The sequence below is a fragment of the Lampetra planeri genome, chromosome 3, assembly GCF_965212315.1.
Source record: "Lampetra planeri chromosome 3, kcLamPlan1.2.h2, whole genome shotgun sequence".
Taxonomy (NCBI): Eukaryota; Metazoa; Chordata; class Hyperoartia; order Petromyzontiformes; family Petromyzontidae; genus Lampetra; species Lampetra planeri.
In genome coordinates this window covers 27,701,615-27,719,306 of record NC_136109.1, presented here as the reverse complement: position 1 = coordinate 27,719,306, position 17,692 = coordinate 27,701,615, and the positions used below count along the sequence as shown (strand labels likewise).

The window sequence follows — 17,692 nt, the reverse complement described above, 5'->3', positions numbered from 1 at the left end:
TTGCCAGATAACTTGAAAACGTCAGTCTGCGTGGCGATTCCGTGGCGTTGCAGTCAAACGCGAATCTGCATCCGCCCAACGGGGGCGCTGCGTCCGCGTAGCCCGGCCGCCCTTGGCGAGTGTCATGGCGGCGCGCATGGGGCTACGCTGTTCGCACGTGTTGAGGAACGCGCAAGCGGCAGTCGGTGGCGTAACACAGCGACGGCTGCTGCTGCTGCCTCTGCTCCACCAGCACCACCACCACCATGTCCACTTCTCAACGCAGCCGCAAGCAGCAGCGACAACGAAGGTGGAGTCCGAGACGACCGCCGCAATGGGGCCCCGCTACCCGCCCGTGCTCCCCTCGCTCACGGCCATGAGCAAAGCGGCCGCGGCGCGGAGGCGTCAGGAGGCGCGAGCGAGGGTGAGGGACGCTCCGAGCGCCGCCGAGAAGATCCGCATGCTGAGCAGCGTGCAGCGCCTCAAGTACGTCGTGAGTCCGCTCACCTTCTCGCTCAACGCCGACCGCCCCTACCAGCACTTCACCAAGACCGCCTTCGTGCAGCGTCTTCCAGAGGGACTCGCGGCTCCTGCCTCGTCGTCGTTGCCGCTGGGCCGGGCCGGTGGGCTGGTGAGGGATGCCCTTCTCCAGGAGTTCGCTTTCGTGCGCCGGCAGCGGGGGCCGCTGTACCGCGAGCGGCGTCACGTGGTGGAGGCGTTCGTGGTGAACTTGGTGTCCAGGCTGACCGCCTTGCTCGCCGGGAGCAACTCGGCTCTGGGAGAGGCCTGCATCGGTGCGTTCACAGCAGTGTTGAGGGCATCGTCGGCGTGATGGCACGCCACAACAACCGTTGTCGGGGTTGACAGCAGCACGATGGTGATGATGGTGGTGGTGGTTGGGGGTTGTTGTCACCATTTGTGTATTGTCGGGAGGAGGCCGCACCTCAGGGGCCGCACTAAAGGCCACCCAGGGCCGCCAGTGGGCCGCGCGGCTTTGCAATGAAGACCACAGAGTCGTGAGTTGATTTAGGGTGGAGAGGGGTGTTACATGTAAAGCAGGACTGACGGTTCGAGCAATGCCCCCTTTCTAGCACATTGTATGCTCTAAATTGGGGCATTGTCCGAAACGTCAACTATGTTCGACGAAGAAGAGTAATTTGCCCGAATTGTCGCCTCATGTAGAGATGTTTCAGGTTTACAACACGGTTTTAATTGTCACCTATACAATCTTCCCACACAGTAACCTTACTGACACTGCCACAGTATCACGCGGACGACGTGAGGTGAGATGGATGCGGCATGAAATTAAGCACCGCAGACGTGCCATTCAAATTGTACAGTACAGTACTTCACTGTCGGATGTGGCTTGACATACGCGTGGGGGATACTATAAGATAAGTAAACAGGCAATGTTTTGGTGCACTATGTAAACGCATAAGTATCATTTTGGACGAATGTATCAGCCTAAGTTTCGATAGGATCCAATGTTTACATCTTTTTCAGTACCAGTGGTACCAGTAATTGATTTAGCAGGCAAACTCCTCACTTGCTTTGGGTTTCTGACTAAACAATACGAGAGTAGTCCATTAAAAGATGCTGCTGGGATTCTTGATAAAGCCAAAGAGCTATCTCGACATGGACATCGTGGGGCCTGTTCAGCAGTAGACGCGATGATTTTAACCATACGGTAAATTACATTTTCCAGGAAAATCTCAATGAATCTTTAGACTTTTTAAAGAGGATCCTGCAATCGGGTTGTTTGGTCAATTCCGTTGTTGAGTGTTTTGCGTGCCGACGGATAACGAAGTGTCTGGAGGAAACGCACGCATACAAAGATCCGCACACGTGGATTAAAACGAATTTGATGTGAATCTTAATTTTAGAACTTTCGTGACTGCAGGAATTATTATTTGGTTCTTTCGGTGAAGTCACGTCTAAAGATAAAATAATAAATTAAATTAAATAATAGAATACGACGTTTCGATTGCAACACAAGCAATCATCATCAGGTATAATGAAATAGCGACATAATATCTAACCAGAAAACTATAGACAGACATTAGCAGACAGATATCACCAAGATGCATACATAGCGAGAGCAACACAGGTAACAGAATTTGATGTGACTGCACATTTCAAGTCGCCTGTCAACCCAGCAGGTTTGGGAATGCCACACATCTTCCTGCTCCACCGACCCTTCTCTCCACTGAGTTAGAAGCATGCGCCGCCACGCCAGTCAAACAGTTGTCAAAGTGTGCTCAAACGAGCCATTGGGTGGCTCTCATCTGTGGCAATTCCAGAATCCCATTATGGAGACCAGTCAATGCAGCACAACCAAACGAGCTCTAAGACCATTGTTTAGGTTTGCAAATATGCCCTTGTTTTTTTTACACACATACACTGAAATGTAATTTTCTGCATGCACTTTTGCTTTGGTTGCTGCAGACGTGAAACCGGACGTGGGGTTTTACTGGTGGCGGGGCGAGAGGAAGGTGCCACGGGGCCACCGGAGCGGCAAGATTGAACCCATACGTTTCCAGATTGAAGACAAGCCCATCAACCAGATACGCATGCAGCAGCAGCTGCCCGAGGTATGGAGTTATTGATTTCATGATAATTTGCATTGTCTTGATACCAGAAGCATCTCTGGTTTAATAGGCCCTCTGATGTTTGGCTCGTTGCCGCCTTTCAATCACAGCTCCATTGATTTATTTCTGGGAGAAGCATATTCTCAAAGTCCTGGGGGTCATGACCATGAATGCTCTTGTATACGTGTATGTACATTTACAGCCCTTTGTCAATCCACTGCGAGATCAGGATGTTGCCTGGCCATACAGAGAGGGTTATTTGACTATTTCGCCATGCTGATCAGTGTGATGGGACTTTGTAGGATGAACGTTGAGAAGGGCATAGGGTGACCAATGCGGTCTGAATTGGGCTGTCATAAGGTAGGCATTGATAAGGGGTTGACAGGTATGTGCTAGCTCACCTCTTAAACATTCCAACTTTTTTTGTACTCCTGGTCCAAACCATTTCCACCCCCAGTATGGTTCACGCTGAGAAGTCACCTCGTGCATTACATTTAAGGTTTCTGTGCAGTATGTCCATCTTTATAGCGAGTTCATTACATAATGGTGGTAAAGGTATGTTTGAACTTCAAACGTGGGGCCCTGTTTTAATAGGAATTAGATTTCCCATGTTAAATTCTGCAAGGTTGTGTAGATGTATATACTCTGGTAACTAAGACAACCATTATCTGCCAGTACATTATTTACACACATGAGGCTGTTTACAAATGACATATCCCAGATAATATCCCCCTTTTTTGTATCTTAAGATTTTCTAATGAGAAATATTTACCATTGTTTTATTATTTTTGTTGTCGTTGCAGTTCATTCCTATTGATTCAGACCTCTCAATAGATGGTGAAGTCCCCAGCTACACCAACGATCCATGCCACCTTCCTCTTTTCAAGAGGCAGTTCGAGAACAAAATATTCACAGGTATTTACAGGTGGCACTACACATTTATTTTAAAAATGTCTCGTCTGCTTCGAATTCAACAGCTTATCCTTCACATAGTCGTTTAACAGCTGCAGATCGCTCTGTTTTGCACTACCTCCCTTACACATCCCCCCTCCCACACCAGGAGCAAAAATAAACGACCCGTACCGTTACGGCCACACTCAGTTTCACGTCACGGCTGACAAGCTGAACCCTAAGAAACTGGCTGAAAAGGGCATCGCTGACCAGGTGGAGGTGCGGCTGAGGGCTCACGCCATCGCCAGCCTCTTTGCCTGGACAGGAGCTCAGGCGATGTACCAAGGTAACGGAACGAGCGAGCGGTGACCCCCCACACTGTTCCATCAAAATCAGCCACCATCAGTTTTCCGTGATGCGATTCGAATGTGGCAACTCATTTTGCCGTTTTCGTAATCGCAGGTTTCTGGGCGGACGAGGACTTGACGCGGCCCTTCGTCTCACAAGCCGTCATCACCGACGGCATCCACTTCTCCTTCTTCTGCTACCAGCTCAACACGCTGGCGCTGGACACTCACACTGATGGGGGAAATGCGCGGCGCAACGTGTGCTGGGGCACGCAGAGCATGCGCCTCTACGACGCCGTCGAGGGCTCCCAGGTGCACGGGTTCAACGATGAGGTGGTTACGATGCTCGTGCGCCTGCTGCTCAACCAGCCACTCAATCCCGTGCTCATGGCGGAGGCGGCAGAGGTGGCCGCAAGCGCCGCCACCACCACCACCACACCTGCTGGTGCTGGGGAAGGCCCAACGACGAGCGGTTGATGGAGGAAACGCCACATCAAGTGTGGCGGGCAAAAGATGGGCACTCTTGCCTGCGTTTATTTAGTAGGCATGTAACTGATTGGGATTTCATTTCCACCAGGCCTGTTTGGGTTGGTGACCCTGGAAAATATTTCCACAGCCGCCACATCCGCCACATCCGGAATAACTCTCACTTTGGCCGTGGCTACTCGTCACATGCCACCTACTTCGGTGTACAAGTGACCTAGCGAATATTGACCGGGAAATTAAGCCATACATAGATACATTCGGGGTGTGCAACCGAAGGGCCATCCATGAATCAGAAACAGCCTGTGGTGTGGTGCCAGCAGTAGTAGTAGATTGAACACGAACGGGCTGCCATGATGTCACCTTCGTGAACGTTTATGCCCACGGGTGCCTGCGAGGAGTTCGATGTTTCCCATTGTTTGGACCAGCGTCAAAAAAGGTTGCACACCCTTACGTTGTATGGAATTGGTTCATGTATAAACCCCGTGGCCCCGTTCGCAACGATGGTAAATAAAATTATTCTTGAACTGGATCTTTACCCTGAATTGACGATTTATTGAATTGTAAAGCACGCTGAATAGTTACATGCCTGTTTATTTTGTAAGTGTAAACGTGTAACATTACGGTGTTTGACTGCTATCGCACTATCACATTAAATTGACGAGAAGACGGTGGAGTTTTTCCCGTGTGTTTTTTAATGTAGAAATGAATGCGATAACATTTATGTAAACATTCATAAGGTGAAAAGTAAAGGTGACATGTTTACTCGTATTTTAAAATGCGTTAACAGACACACATGATATGAAATGTCATTAAAATACAGTGGTACAGTAGCTCTGCACTGCAATTGAATCTCGCATCTAAGGTTTGTAAATAGGCAGCACAGTGAGACTTCTCTCGCTGAATATATCAGGTCCAACAGACCTCCATGCAGGGGTTAACACCACCAAAATATACTTAAAGATAAATATAACATTCTTTAACACGACATCCAATGAGTAGTTCACGTCATTCACATAATTCAACGATAAACATGAGTAAATATATATTGGATGTTGTTTTTTGAAATGTTGATAATAATTTCACCACAGTTATACTAAACTATAAACGTTTTGATGTGATTCAATGTGCAGTTTGCACCCGCCCATTCCTCATCAGACTTTGCTCACTTGTTGGAGTTTAGCAGGGATCCCTTTAGCTTGTCCCATTCACCACGAAGTTGACGTTTCTCGCCTTCTGGCAAAAATATGCAATCGATGCTGCGGTAAGAGATATTCCACAGGTCCTCTTTGGAGAGGTTGAATGTGTCTGCTGCAATGTGATACTCCTGGGAGAGGTCGGTGGCAAAAACTCCCTTGTCATCGGTCTGGAGGAAGAAGTTTGAGATTTTAGTTCAGGGCATTTAAAGAATGTTGTGTAGGTGGGACGCGCTGATAAGTGGCCGTGATTACATTTTTTTAAAGTCTGTTCGACTCGCCAGGTTGAGTGCGTTACAGCAAGTACTTACGCAAATAATGCAAGGGTGTCCCCTTCCGTACCAAAATCTGAAATGGTGCTGATCATACGTCGCTACGGTCTTGCCCTTCACGTTGGAAGTCAGACACAATTCTGATGGAATGGAGAAATGGGATAAAATGACACAATGTATTAAATACGTTTAAATCTTGTGCTGCTTAGTCCGCTCCAGTAGTATGAGGATTCAATTTCTGTTTTGCATGCCAGAGGGCTTATGTAAACAGCTCCCAGTACATTTTGGGTTAATTTGGGCTGGTTTTCATACAATTGGTAGCCTACTAATATCACACGTGAACTAAAATGGTGCACAATACAATTTAAATCAGCCATGTCTAAAATGCAAGGCAATGCCGCATTTGACAATGCAGATTGCTTTTAAGTGCAGTTTCCACCAAGTATGGGGGTTTAGGATCAATGATTCCCTTAAGGTAGGAGACCCTCACTGAGTCTCCTGACACTCCCAGGCAGGTGCTGCTGCTTCAAGATGTTTGGGCAATTCCATGAATTGACACCGTTGCAATTTGGAGGAAACTTGGACCACCATGAGAATATGAGAACAATTGCCTTGCGTGCAGGATGGTAACACTCAAAAGCCGCGCTCAGATTTTAAGAATCCATGTCTGCGCTGCCCTCCCAGGTTTACCGATGGGGTTCTAGATTTGAAGCTTACCGATGGGGGTTTGATGCTGGATAATGAGATCGACAATCTCCTGTGATCCGCCGACGTCTGGGTGCAGAAAAGTGCCGTGTCCGATCCGATCGGGCGGCAGGTCCATGAGAATTCTCGTCTCCTCTGTCTGGCTTGGGATCTGGCAACAGCCACCCACAAAGATTGTGACAGTTTTGACTTAAAACTTTCGTGACTGCAGGAATTCATATTCTTGGTCACGTAGATAGAAAAGAAAAATTTAATAAAATTACAAATAAAAATTTGTATTTTTAAAATTAAATTAAAAATAAAAGCAAAAAAAAGCCACGTTTCGGTTGCAAGCGATCGCAAGACTTGTGTTGAGATCGAAACGTCGTATGTTTTTTGCTTTTATTTTTACATTTATTTTTATTTTCTACCTACGTGACATTACCAAAAGAACCAAGAATATTGTGACAGTTGCCATGTCTAAAGGTAATGCTTGATAAACGAAATATATTTTTAAGTGGCATGTTGAACCGGTATAAGTTTTGTTGCTGGCATCTATCAACATTCTTCTTCCCGTCCACCTCATTCTAATAATTTGATAACTCCTCACAGCATGTTATACCGTTTATTTGAATAAGACTTTAACATTATACGCTTGTCTTCTATTTTAGTTATGCAATCTTGGTCCTGTATAGACTTTGTACGTTTCATGTGGAACTAATGTATATTCAGTTCAACACGTAGGCTTTCGCGACCAATATCATCCATAAAACCTCTTACTAACTTATATTATTATGTGTAGACAACTTTGAAATTCACCTCCGATAAATGCAATGCCAGTTTAAGCCCGGCTTTCTTCGCATATTCCAAGACAGGAAGAAAGTCTCTTCCATGTCCAACCTAAACAAATGTGAAATCAACATCATCATCATTACTTATACTGCACCTCCCATGCAGTACAGCTCCTCAATGTGGCAGATAGTGATCAACGAATGGTTTCGGAACAACCAAAGGTCCACGATCTCAGAACTGATTTTTGTGTTTAGTTTGTCCTTCCCCCGCACCTCTGATTCGCACAGTTGGCTACGTACGGTGCAAAAGAAGTTCAACATACATACAATTATTATTTTTAACAGGGTGTCTCATAAGTCTGGAATCATAGGGAAAAATAACCCATTCATATTTTTGGTTGATGCAGGCCATTTAAGGGAGTTCCTGCACCGACAATTCCCTGGTCATTTGTTAGGATGCAGAGGGCCAGTGGAATGGCCAGCGAGAATCTTACACCACTGGATTTTTATCTCTGGGGTCACTTGAAGGCGCTGGTCAACACAGAGAAAATTCAGTGTTAAATATTTGCGGCAGCGTATTATTGACGCATTTAACACTGTTACCCCTGATACCATTTACCGTGTGCTTGCCGACTGCGTATCTCGTCGGGAGTGGTGTATCAGGAACAATGGTGGACATATTGAGCACGTTCTGTGAATAAAAGTGTTATTGCCTTTTTGAAACAATTTTTTTTACGATGATTCCTGACTGATGAGACACCCTGTATAGCGGCCTATTTTTGCTGGGGCATTTCAGAACCCTGTACATCGCATCTGATCACATTTGAAAGGGCACCCCCTAGTGGCAGCTCTCCGTGGGGCACAAAGCGACTCGGCATTTGGAGCCGCAAACAGGCATATGTCGGCAAGTCGGGGACGATGTGTAATGTCATCAATTGAGCAATGTGCGGATAATTTTAGAATTTACACATTTTTACCCTGCAATACTATGAATTATATCACGGTGTCATCAGCTTTGATTGCTCAATATCTTATCATCGTGTTCCAACAAGCACACCCCCGCCCCCCCTCCAGCACTGTACACATTACAGCCTCCTGAAGCATCCTGCTCTAAGAGGGTTATATTTTTGTCCGGTGACTTGACGAATTACCACTGCTGTTGCTACGTATGCATGTTGAACTTCTTTCGCACCGTACGTGGCTAACCGTGCTCATCAGAGGTTCAAGTTCATTTATTAGGTATAGCCCTGTGAGCCATTCTGCTCTTGAATCAGAGGTGCAAGTGGTGTGTGTGTGTGTGCCGCGTTCAGGCGACGAAGGAAGCGGGCGGGCGTTGTTTGTGGACGCACCGAGGGGTCTCCGCTCATGTCAAGGCCCAGCACGAGGGCACCCGAGCTTAGCAGGTGCTCCTCCGCCAGCTTCGCCGTCTCCATGGCGACCGCGGGTCCGTTCCGCCGATCGATGGCCAGCAAGAACCTAACGGCATCGCCGGCAATCGGGATGCGTTTGTATTTTAGTTTTGACGGAAATGTCTGCATTGACCCATGCCTCTGGTGTGGGCGTAGGGGGGCTGCGACTCTGACCTCACGTCGATGCCCGGTAGCTCCTCCTTGGATTGCCGTATGGCGGAGAGAACGGCGTCAACGTAGGACCTGCGCGTCAATCCTGGCCACCGTCAAGCAGAAAGTCATTGCCACGGATTAAGAAAAAACATTTGTATTCAGAAAAGTTCCACTGCATCTCGGAGCCTTTTTCAGAAAGATTCTTAGTCCTAGCATTTGACGTAGGACCTGCGCGTCAATCCTGGCCACCATCAAGCAGAAAGTCATTGCCACGGATTAAGAAAAAACATTTGTATTCAGAAAAGTTCCACTGCATCTCGGAGCCTTTTTCAGAAAGATTCTTAGTCCTAGCATTTGACGTAGGACCTGCGCGTCAATCCTGGCCACCATCAAGCAGAAAGTCATTGCCACGGATTAAGAAAAAACATTTGTATTCAGAAAAGTTCCACTGCATCTCGGAGCCTTTTTCAGAAAGATTCTCAGTCCTAGCATTTGACCAATTTCTTTTGGGGGGGGGGGGTATTTAAAAAAAATCATCGTTATTCAAGATCAAAACGCTGCTGGATGAAGGTCTTACCACACCGGGTTGGTCTTGTGGTTACTCGACCATACTTTGTGTCGTTGGTTAAGGTGAGGAGGTGGTGGGGGAGGGTTCCCGTGACAGGTTCAGATATCGCCCACCACATGTTAGCCAAGGCTGGGAATTGAACCCATGTCGGTGGGTTCAAGGAGCAGCGGCCACCACTGTGCCACAGCTACAGCATGACTGCACAGGAGGTAATGTGTTTGTTTTTCCCCGATGTGGCCGCACTAACATCCTTGACAAACACCCTTCTAAAATGTGCTCAATGTGCAACTCGTCGTATCAACATCTGAAACAAACAGATAAGAGCCTTGGGCAATGACAAGGCTTTGCTTAACCGGGTATGTAATGGACACTTAAGTCCATCAGCCTGTGAGCCATGAGAACCAATGTTTTTCGAAGCAGGTTTTAAATGAGTCACAAACTCCTTACGGGGACAGAGGGCTGACCTACGAAAATTACATTAATTCTTACATTTCTCTTTACTCCAATGTGAATTGGTCCTAATTTGTTAATGATGTAGAAACCGGTCAAGTTTACTTTTAGTCAAACAATGGCACTGAAGTTATTAATATATATTTTTGTATTGGCTCCAATCCACACAATTGGATACGCTTGCTTTACCGGTGCTTTTCTCTTCCCTGGGAGTGCTTCGCAGCTCAAGATATTTCACGCCGTCTTGGTGAAATTCCCTGATGACATCTTTCGTGACCTGCAAAGGACCCGACATTATTAATGAGCACAGGCTGGCACGGTGTGTGGTGTTGGTTTACACATCCACGGTGGGTACGACTTACGGATACACACCCGGCCACCAGAGGAAGCCGCAGCAGGTAAAAGGGATTTTTGGACATTTGTCCTGTGTCCTGTCTTATAGCACAAGTGGGATATAAAGGTGGTAAAGGTGCAGCCCTGCAACTTCTTGCTCACATCACTGCGTGCAGAAAGGCCTCCATTGGAGACACCTCAAGAGTATCCCTCTACTTGGCCTACTCTTCTTCCTTGCTGGCCAGACGTCTTGGAAGAGTACCCACACGTTAGTTGAACAAACGCTGAGATGTTATTGACAAGAGCACTCCATCTACAGAATGGGCCCCCATTCAATTCAAACAAGCAATACAGCACAATTCACGTTGTATTCATTCGATGCATGTGTCTTCGGGGTTAAGAATCGATTTTAGAGAATCGATAAATTGTTACATGCCTGGTCAGCAATTTGATGAGTCGCGGATAATTAAATGTGGGTTACCATGACAATGCTTTCCTCACAGTCCGTCAGCTTATGTATCACCTTGAACATCTCAAAGCATCTGAAAGAAATACGGCACAAATCTGTTACAGTTTGCACGATTACCAATGGTATGGCGATCATATCCATAGCATCCGAGTCAATCAACCACACGACCACCAACAGTTTATCAACATTTGTGTTCCCCCCTCCCCCGCCTCAAAAGTTTAAGGTCCATACCATTTCATTAAAAAATTCCAACCCACAAAATACGCGTGATATATTGCAATGGCTTCAAAAGCATGTTGGCTTTCATTCGTGCAGGTCAGGGCCCTGGTGAGTGATTGTGCAACTGGTGGCCAACGGCTGCGTGTGCAGCCGTTGTTTACTCTCACTGCTGGGTGATGGGAAGGGTGCAGCCATGCTATGAATCGCTCACACCCACTGCTGGCAGAAGGCCCTCAAGTTGTGGGTCCAGTAAACATGGCCCAACGTTCCATGTTTACTGGGAGGGAGCTTAAGAGAGACCCCTCTGGAGGGTAGTTGGCCTACTCTTCTACGCTGGCCAGACGTCTTGCAAGATACGGGAGTAGAGAATGAGATTTATTTATACCGGAGGAATCCGATGTGCTATAAAGCTTTTTTTTTCACAGATGTCCAAGAGGGGCAGGTCAAAAGGTTACAACAAACAATCCAAAAACACGATAGGAGTGCAAAGTATATAGGAAAGGTAAAAAGAACAATTCAAAATATATACAAATAAAACTAAACCATAAAAAATGTTCTGGTATAGCCGAGAGCTATTGGTTTCACTTTACACCACGACACGTGTGACCTGCCGGTCGACTGTAGTGCACCCATTTATTCTGCTGGGTGGACACAGACCGTCACGGGGGGGGGGCGGGAACAGCCACGCTGGGAGATCGAATCGAATACCGAATACCTCTGGAGTGCAAGTCGAGTGTGCAATTGCACAGTGGCAGCACCTTTACCGACAAACGATACCAATATCTACGGCACCGACGTGGAAGGAGAATGCAGCCATCTTACTCCTCCAAGCTCCTCTGCTGCCCCTTTTTGATCATCGTCATGCTGTGCTGGACGTTCAGATGCGGCTTTTTGTGCATGAGCTTCTCCATCGTCGCCTCGCTGATGGAGCCATTGATGTGGGCGTGCAGTTCCTGCGGAGAGTAAAGATGGCAAAAATGTGGGACAATCGTTAATCCATGGATAAAGGCCTCCCCAAATCCATTGCCATCCCCTCGGTTCGTGCGATGTATCAATTCACGTAGCACCCTTCACATGAGGCGAGTTTGTTGCTTCGTTTCCCATGGTGAATGTACTTGGCTCCATACTGACTTGATTTAAATGCATTACAAATGAATGGACTGATTAGGTTGTACTGTATATATTCAAACGGGTTGGAGTTGTGCTAATGCAGGGCTTTCTTGGTACACTGCACGATGGCTACGGCTAACATCAATAGCGAGTGATAACTTTACAACTCCGGTAACCCCTTCACCAACCCACACTGCCAGAGCAGTGAAGTATGGTGAAATAATTCCTATGAGCGAAACGGCATGGGGAGTCCTTCATCCAGCAGTGTATAGACAATACTTTCTATTAAAGGACGTGTTTTTTACCGTATAAGTTATGTTCAATCTAAAAATAAATATCACGTACTCAATGTCCTTTGCATATTTTGTTACGATTTTCATGCCAATATCTCGAGGTCATTAATTAATTTGTCCTGTACATTTTAATTACATTTTACACGCAAATACAGTATACCGGTTCCTTCAACATGAAATTCTACTTACGTCATGCTCACATTGGTGACTAACACTCCACACTGATACCATGGTGGAGAAACGACAGCTGGCCAGCGTCATCACCTAATACTTCTTTTTTACGACACAGCATAAATCCTCCATGCGTTCTGTCACCAACTGTAAACTTACCAACACAGGTTTAAATTAATTTGATAAAATACATTTCATGAATGCATGAACAGGTCTCAATGTTCCCGAATTACCAGGGCGTAGACGCTTATAAAAAAAAAGTCACAATACACGTCTTTGCACTTTTGCATGTGTAGTGACATTGGTGATGTCACTGTATGGTGCCGGCCCTAGAGGGCCATGGCGTGCGATGCACTGTCATCGCGTCCACCCTGTAGGTGGGTGTAGTACCAGCCCGAGCGGGGCTTGGTGAGCGCTGGGCAGAGGTCGCAAACGAGTTTTGATTCCTTACCCGTACCCGGCCGTACTAGGGTCGCAAATGGGTACCCGTACCCTACCCCGTACCCTACCCGAAATGAGTGACAAACGGTTACTCACCAGTGACTCGCGGCCTACCCGTACCCGGCCGCACCAGGGTCGCAAACGGGTACCCGTACCCAGCTGGGTACGGGTAGCCGGGTATCGGGTAGGGTACGGGTATCGGGTACCCGGTTGCGACCTCTGGCGCTGGGATAGTGATGGCACCACGCATTGCATGCAGTGCGGGCTCCCACTAGAGGGAGCGGGAGAGTGTCAGCCTAAGGGCAGGGTTGCCCCGGGCCATGGCACTCTGGTTGACCCCGTAGACACGTGATCCGGAGTGTCCAGAGGGAGGCGCCCAGGTGGGGGGGGCTCAGGGGTGATCACGTGTCCGGGGTGAGCTCTCGAGAGGAATCGAGAGAGAGCTGGAACGCTCTCGAAGGTGGGCGGGGCTGGCCCCGACCCGGGAGGATATAAGGTGGGTCCCTGGGAGGGCCCGGGGTTGCTACGTTCTGCAAGCTGGAAGATCCACATTCTACATCTGAAGAGGCACCAACACGTGGCCCGGGACCCGAGTCTGGGTCCGGTCCGTCGTAGCCCTAACTCCCGTATGGTATTGTAGTTAGCTGGGTGGTCACCACCCGAGGCTATATCTGGTAAAGGGGCAGCCACCCCTTTTGTATATATGTGTTGTGTAATAAATGTGTTGCCTCTGAAGAAGAACGTCTGAGACTCAGTTGGACTCACTGCACATGTAATCAGCACCAGACCCGCATTTGCTTTCGGAACCCACAACCAGAAAATAAACTTTATAAACATCCATTCAATTCCCATCCCAAGGGCAAATCTTTTTGGTTAATTAAGGAATGGGCCTGGAATTTTCCTGCCATAAATTTCTACATAAGCCACTTTGTTGAGCTATAATTTGTGGCCAGGTAGCTTGTGAAAACGAAGTTAATAGCTCGGTGGGCTTTACACGGTAAGACAAAACGTAGTTTAGTTTAATTTGTATACATTTTTTAAGTGATTTGTCTACCTTTCCTATCCTTTGTACTCCTATCATATTTTGTATCGTTTGTTGTTGTAAATTCTGACCCGCCCCTCTGTGAAAAAGAGCTTAATAGCTCATCGGATTCCTCCAGTATAAGTAAATATTCCGATTCATAGCAGAGGGCAGTGCAGCAAATATCCTAATTTCATAGCGCCTTTCAAATTTCCCTGCCACCTGGTAGCATGGTGCTTAGGCTATACCAGGCAGGCCACACTGGTGTTAGAGGTACAAAAAGGGCTAGGCACAGGACTGAATGTTCTCATTGTTGTGAGCTAAAGGCGCTGTTCGATTTAATTCCTGGCTGCTCTGGATAATCACACGCATCAACCCGATGCACACCACTGGCTCAAACACTAATCCTTTATAGACTGTGAGGAAAGTGCTGTTATCATCATCATCTATGATCAATGAATCCCCTGACAGGCAAAGTATGGCCAAATAACCCTTACGACACGCACTGCGTAGGGAAGGTCTTTATTCAAGAGTGGTTCGACAAAAAGGGGAAATATATGAAGATTATTACTGTATACTTGAATATAAATCGTAATTATATTACGTCTAAATACAACTGCATAGCGGGAACACTTGCACAAAGGCAAACACAGTACATACATACAACCTTAACAGATTGTAGAAGCAAGTGCTGTTAGCGAGCACCTATGAAGGGACACGAGGGGAAAGGTCGCCAGTACCACGCCCGGCAGCCTTCGTCTCCCCAGTGGCGATTGTTTACACACCGCACCAGGCACTCATTTGAGGCTGAGTCGACCTAGGGAAGGCCCATGACCAGTTCCGATAATCGTCACTGGTGCTGGCCGTGAGAGGGAATCAAACTCGGGTCGCCGGGTTCGTAGCGCAGCGCAGTCATACATACAAAGACACACTCAAGACACACGTGTTTATACAAACACACATAGTTACGTATATAGACTCATACACAGCTCAATTTAGATTATTACCACACACATACCCAGACAAGCTCAAGACACACGCAAAAAAACTCACTCACAGATACATAATACTGTACACATGTGCACTCTGGCATAAACATACAACACACACGCGGTACAAAGTGGACGATCTATATTTAAACCTGGGTGTTTTTCAATTGAGACGTCCAATTGCAGGGGTCATGCAGTGGAAATAAAGAGCTCGCGTAACATAAGATGGGCGATTGGTAATAATGATCATCATCATGCAACCAAAATACAAGCAGAACCCCGGTTCAGTCTCACCACTTACGAATGCACAAATATAACATTATCACCACACAGCCTATCCCGCTTCCCAGAGCAATACTATCCAGCAGCATTTGTTAAAGCAAGCACTGGACTGGTTTCGGAATGTTGGGTCTCATCAGCAGTCAGACTTGTTGAACAAAATGCTGCTGCATCACCAGATGTTATTGGCAAGAGCACTGTACATTAACACAACCAGTGATGGAAACGGCACATTCATATGGCAGGGCTGAGTGTTTCATAGGACAACCACTCGTTTTGTGTGACGAAGAACCTTCATCTGTGCTACCCCCCCCCCCCCAAACAGTATGGGACTCCCTCCTCCCACAGCTGTACGTGCTGTTGATTCCCTTACCTCTGTTCAAGTCGAGTATCAAATTATTCTCTCCTGCCTATTCCGATTGCTTTCTCCCTCTAGAGCAGTGGTTCTTAACCTGGGGTGCGAAATGCCCTTTCTGGGGGGGGGGGGGGTGTGAGACATGTCCAGATTTTGTTTTTTTAGAAGGCAAATTATTCAAACACAAGTTAAGCACGTGCACGTGAGTAGAACTAGTTTGTTTCATCAAACCTATGCATCTATTAAACATATATATACTGTACTACATTGGGGGCATCAAAACATGTTTATTTTTACTGCAGCTCAGCCCCGGACAGCTCCTGCTGATCATATTAAGCTCCTGCTGACGATATTAAGCCCCGACTCTCGTGTATTTACGTATTATAGTCTGCAAGACGTATGGCACACACTTCCAGTAAGCAAACCAAAGTTGAGCCAATTTTGGCATGGGGCTGGAAACGTCGGGTCTTTGAGATGCAGTTGTATTTAAACGCTATATAAAATAAACACAGTTTATATGAACGCATGGTGATGCTGTGTCAAGGAGGGCTGCCATAACATATCAGCCCGTCAATTTTTGAATTAGTTTGCAAGCGGGCTATGGTGCGGTGCTCCCATTCGAACAGCGGCTACAAGATCAATGGTGTAAATTCCACGTTACTATGGCGGGTGCCAGTCTAGGACAACAGGGTATTGTCAGATCTGGTAAGCTCAGAAAAATGGTGAGCCTGCCTAGGGCTTGGATGGGCGACCACCAAACGCAAGATTGGCGTTATAGGCGTTCAGAGCAGTCGAGGGCCGTGCACTCCCCCCATCATCGCCTGGCAAAAGTGGTGAAATATGGTCAAATTACCCCGAACGGAGGAGGCCCTCGTCCATCCAGCAGTGGGTTGACAACACCACGGGTTGTGCACGTGGACCACAGCGTTAGGTCGCGGTAACCGTGTGCGGGCACACCGTCACCATGAGCGCTCAGGGGGCCATACGCGTACCAAGGAGATGGAGCGTTGAAATCGGATCGCGTGCTACGCGCGGGTGCTGTTACATTACTGAAATGATCACGGGAGATGGGGGGGGTAATGAAAAGGAGGTGGACGTTGGGAAGGGGGCTAGACCTCATCCAGCAGTGGAACGAGCGCGACCGAAGAACGAAGGTTCCGATCGATCTGACGCGTGACAACGGCAACAACAGCGCTCGCCACTCACCACTTTGGGGACCTTGAGACAAAACTCCGTCATCTGCTTGTCCTCCTCCATCGTTGCAAAACCGCGGCGCTTTCGACGCGAGGCAGTGGCGGCAGAAGAGAGAGAGCGGAGACGAAGCACGACCCTCCCTCCCTCCCCCCAGACGGCAGCGGCCGCTTTAAGTCAACAGCAGCAGCGGAAACAACAACAACAACAGCAGCAGCTGCTGTTGCTGCAAGCCAAGAAGCCGAACAGCTGCCGAACTCCAGAGTTCGTACTCCGTCCCGGGCTTCACTCTCTGCATGGGGTGGTGGTGGTGATGGGGATGGGTCACCGCCTCCGACCGCCTCCTCTCACCCACGTGGAGCCGGCTCGCGCACAGCACCTCGATTCGTCGATCCCTCCACGGACACCGAAACGTGTTACATGTAAACGCTGTCTTGGGTTTTCCGTGAATGTGAATGCGCTGATTGGGCGATTAGTTTGGCTGGCAGGGTAACTGATGGGATCGCGTACAAGTGGGTGATGGTGAGAAGCGAGGAGCGTCAAAGTGTCGTCGCTCTAATGGAATCGTGCGCACGTAGTGAAGGGGCGGGTGGAGGAGGATCGTGAAGGGGTCGAGCGAGTCGCCGGGCATCGAAGCGCCCCGTGCGGTCTGAACGGGGCACAGAGGGCGAAAGTTTCCGCTACGACAACCGTGCGCGTGTGTCACCTTACAATTAATCACTCGTCAATAACTCGCTCATCAATCACCAATCAATCGATTTCCACGAGGCCGCCTGTGCGATTCGTCGATTATCACCGATTCGGACGCTTGCGAAATCGGGGCACATCAAACCGCGTGGGGTTTTGTGGAAGGAGGGAATTTGTTTTCGTGGTGTTACGCAATCGTTCTTGTTATGCACAGCGTGGTTCAGATATCTTGTGACCCACAAGGAGCATTTTGCTCCTCAATGGGAGAATGTAGCAGCATACATTTCGTGAATGATTGTTATTAAACATTTTAATTTTAATTA

General features: G+C 47.7%; 2 protein-coding genes across 2 annotated transcripts; one reads left to right on the top strand and one right to left on the bottom strand.

Annotated features, from left to right (window-relative positions):
- Nucleotides 1-70: 70 nt before the first annotated feature.
- Nucleotides 71-4,962, top strand: MRPS30 (mitochondrial ribosomal protein S30). Its single transcript, XM_078592534.1, has 5 exons — nucleotides 71-773; nucleotides 2,425-2,570; nucleotides 3,371-3,482; nucleotides 3,628-3,804; nucleotides 3,921-4,962. The coding sequence occupies exons 1-5, from the start codon at nucleotides 125-127 to the stop codon at nucleotides 4,280-4,282; spliced, it is 1,446 nt and encodes a 481-aa protein (XP_078448660.1). The 5' UTR covers nucleotides 71-124; the 3' UTR covers nucleotides 4,283-4,962.
- Nucleotides 4,963-17,270, bottom strand: MAPDA (N6-Methyl-AMP deaminase). The gene is made up of 10 exons (XM_078592536.1): nucleotides 16,698-17,270; nucleotides 11,655-11,785; nucleotides 10,626-10,686; nucleotides 10,001-10,088; nucleotides 8,815-8,896; nucleotides 8,581-8,707; nucleotides 7,260-7,340; nucleotides 6,474-6,612; nucleotides 5,796-5,896; nucleotides 4,963-5,654 (listed from the first exon to the last, which is right to left on the bottom strand). The coding sequence occupies exons 1-10, from the start codon at nucleotides 16,746-16,748 to the stop codon at nucleotides 5,454-5,456; spliced, it is 1,062 nt and encodes a 353-aa protein (XP_078448662.1). The 5' UTR covers nucleotides 16,749-17,270; the 3' UTR covers nucleotides 4,963-5,453.
- Between the last annotated feature and the right edge of the window lie 422 nt (nucleotides 17,271-17,692).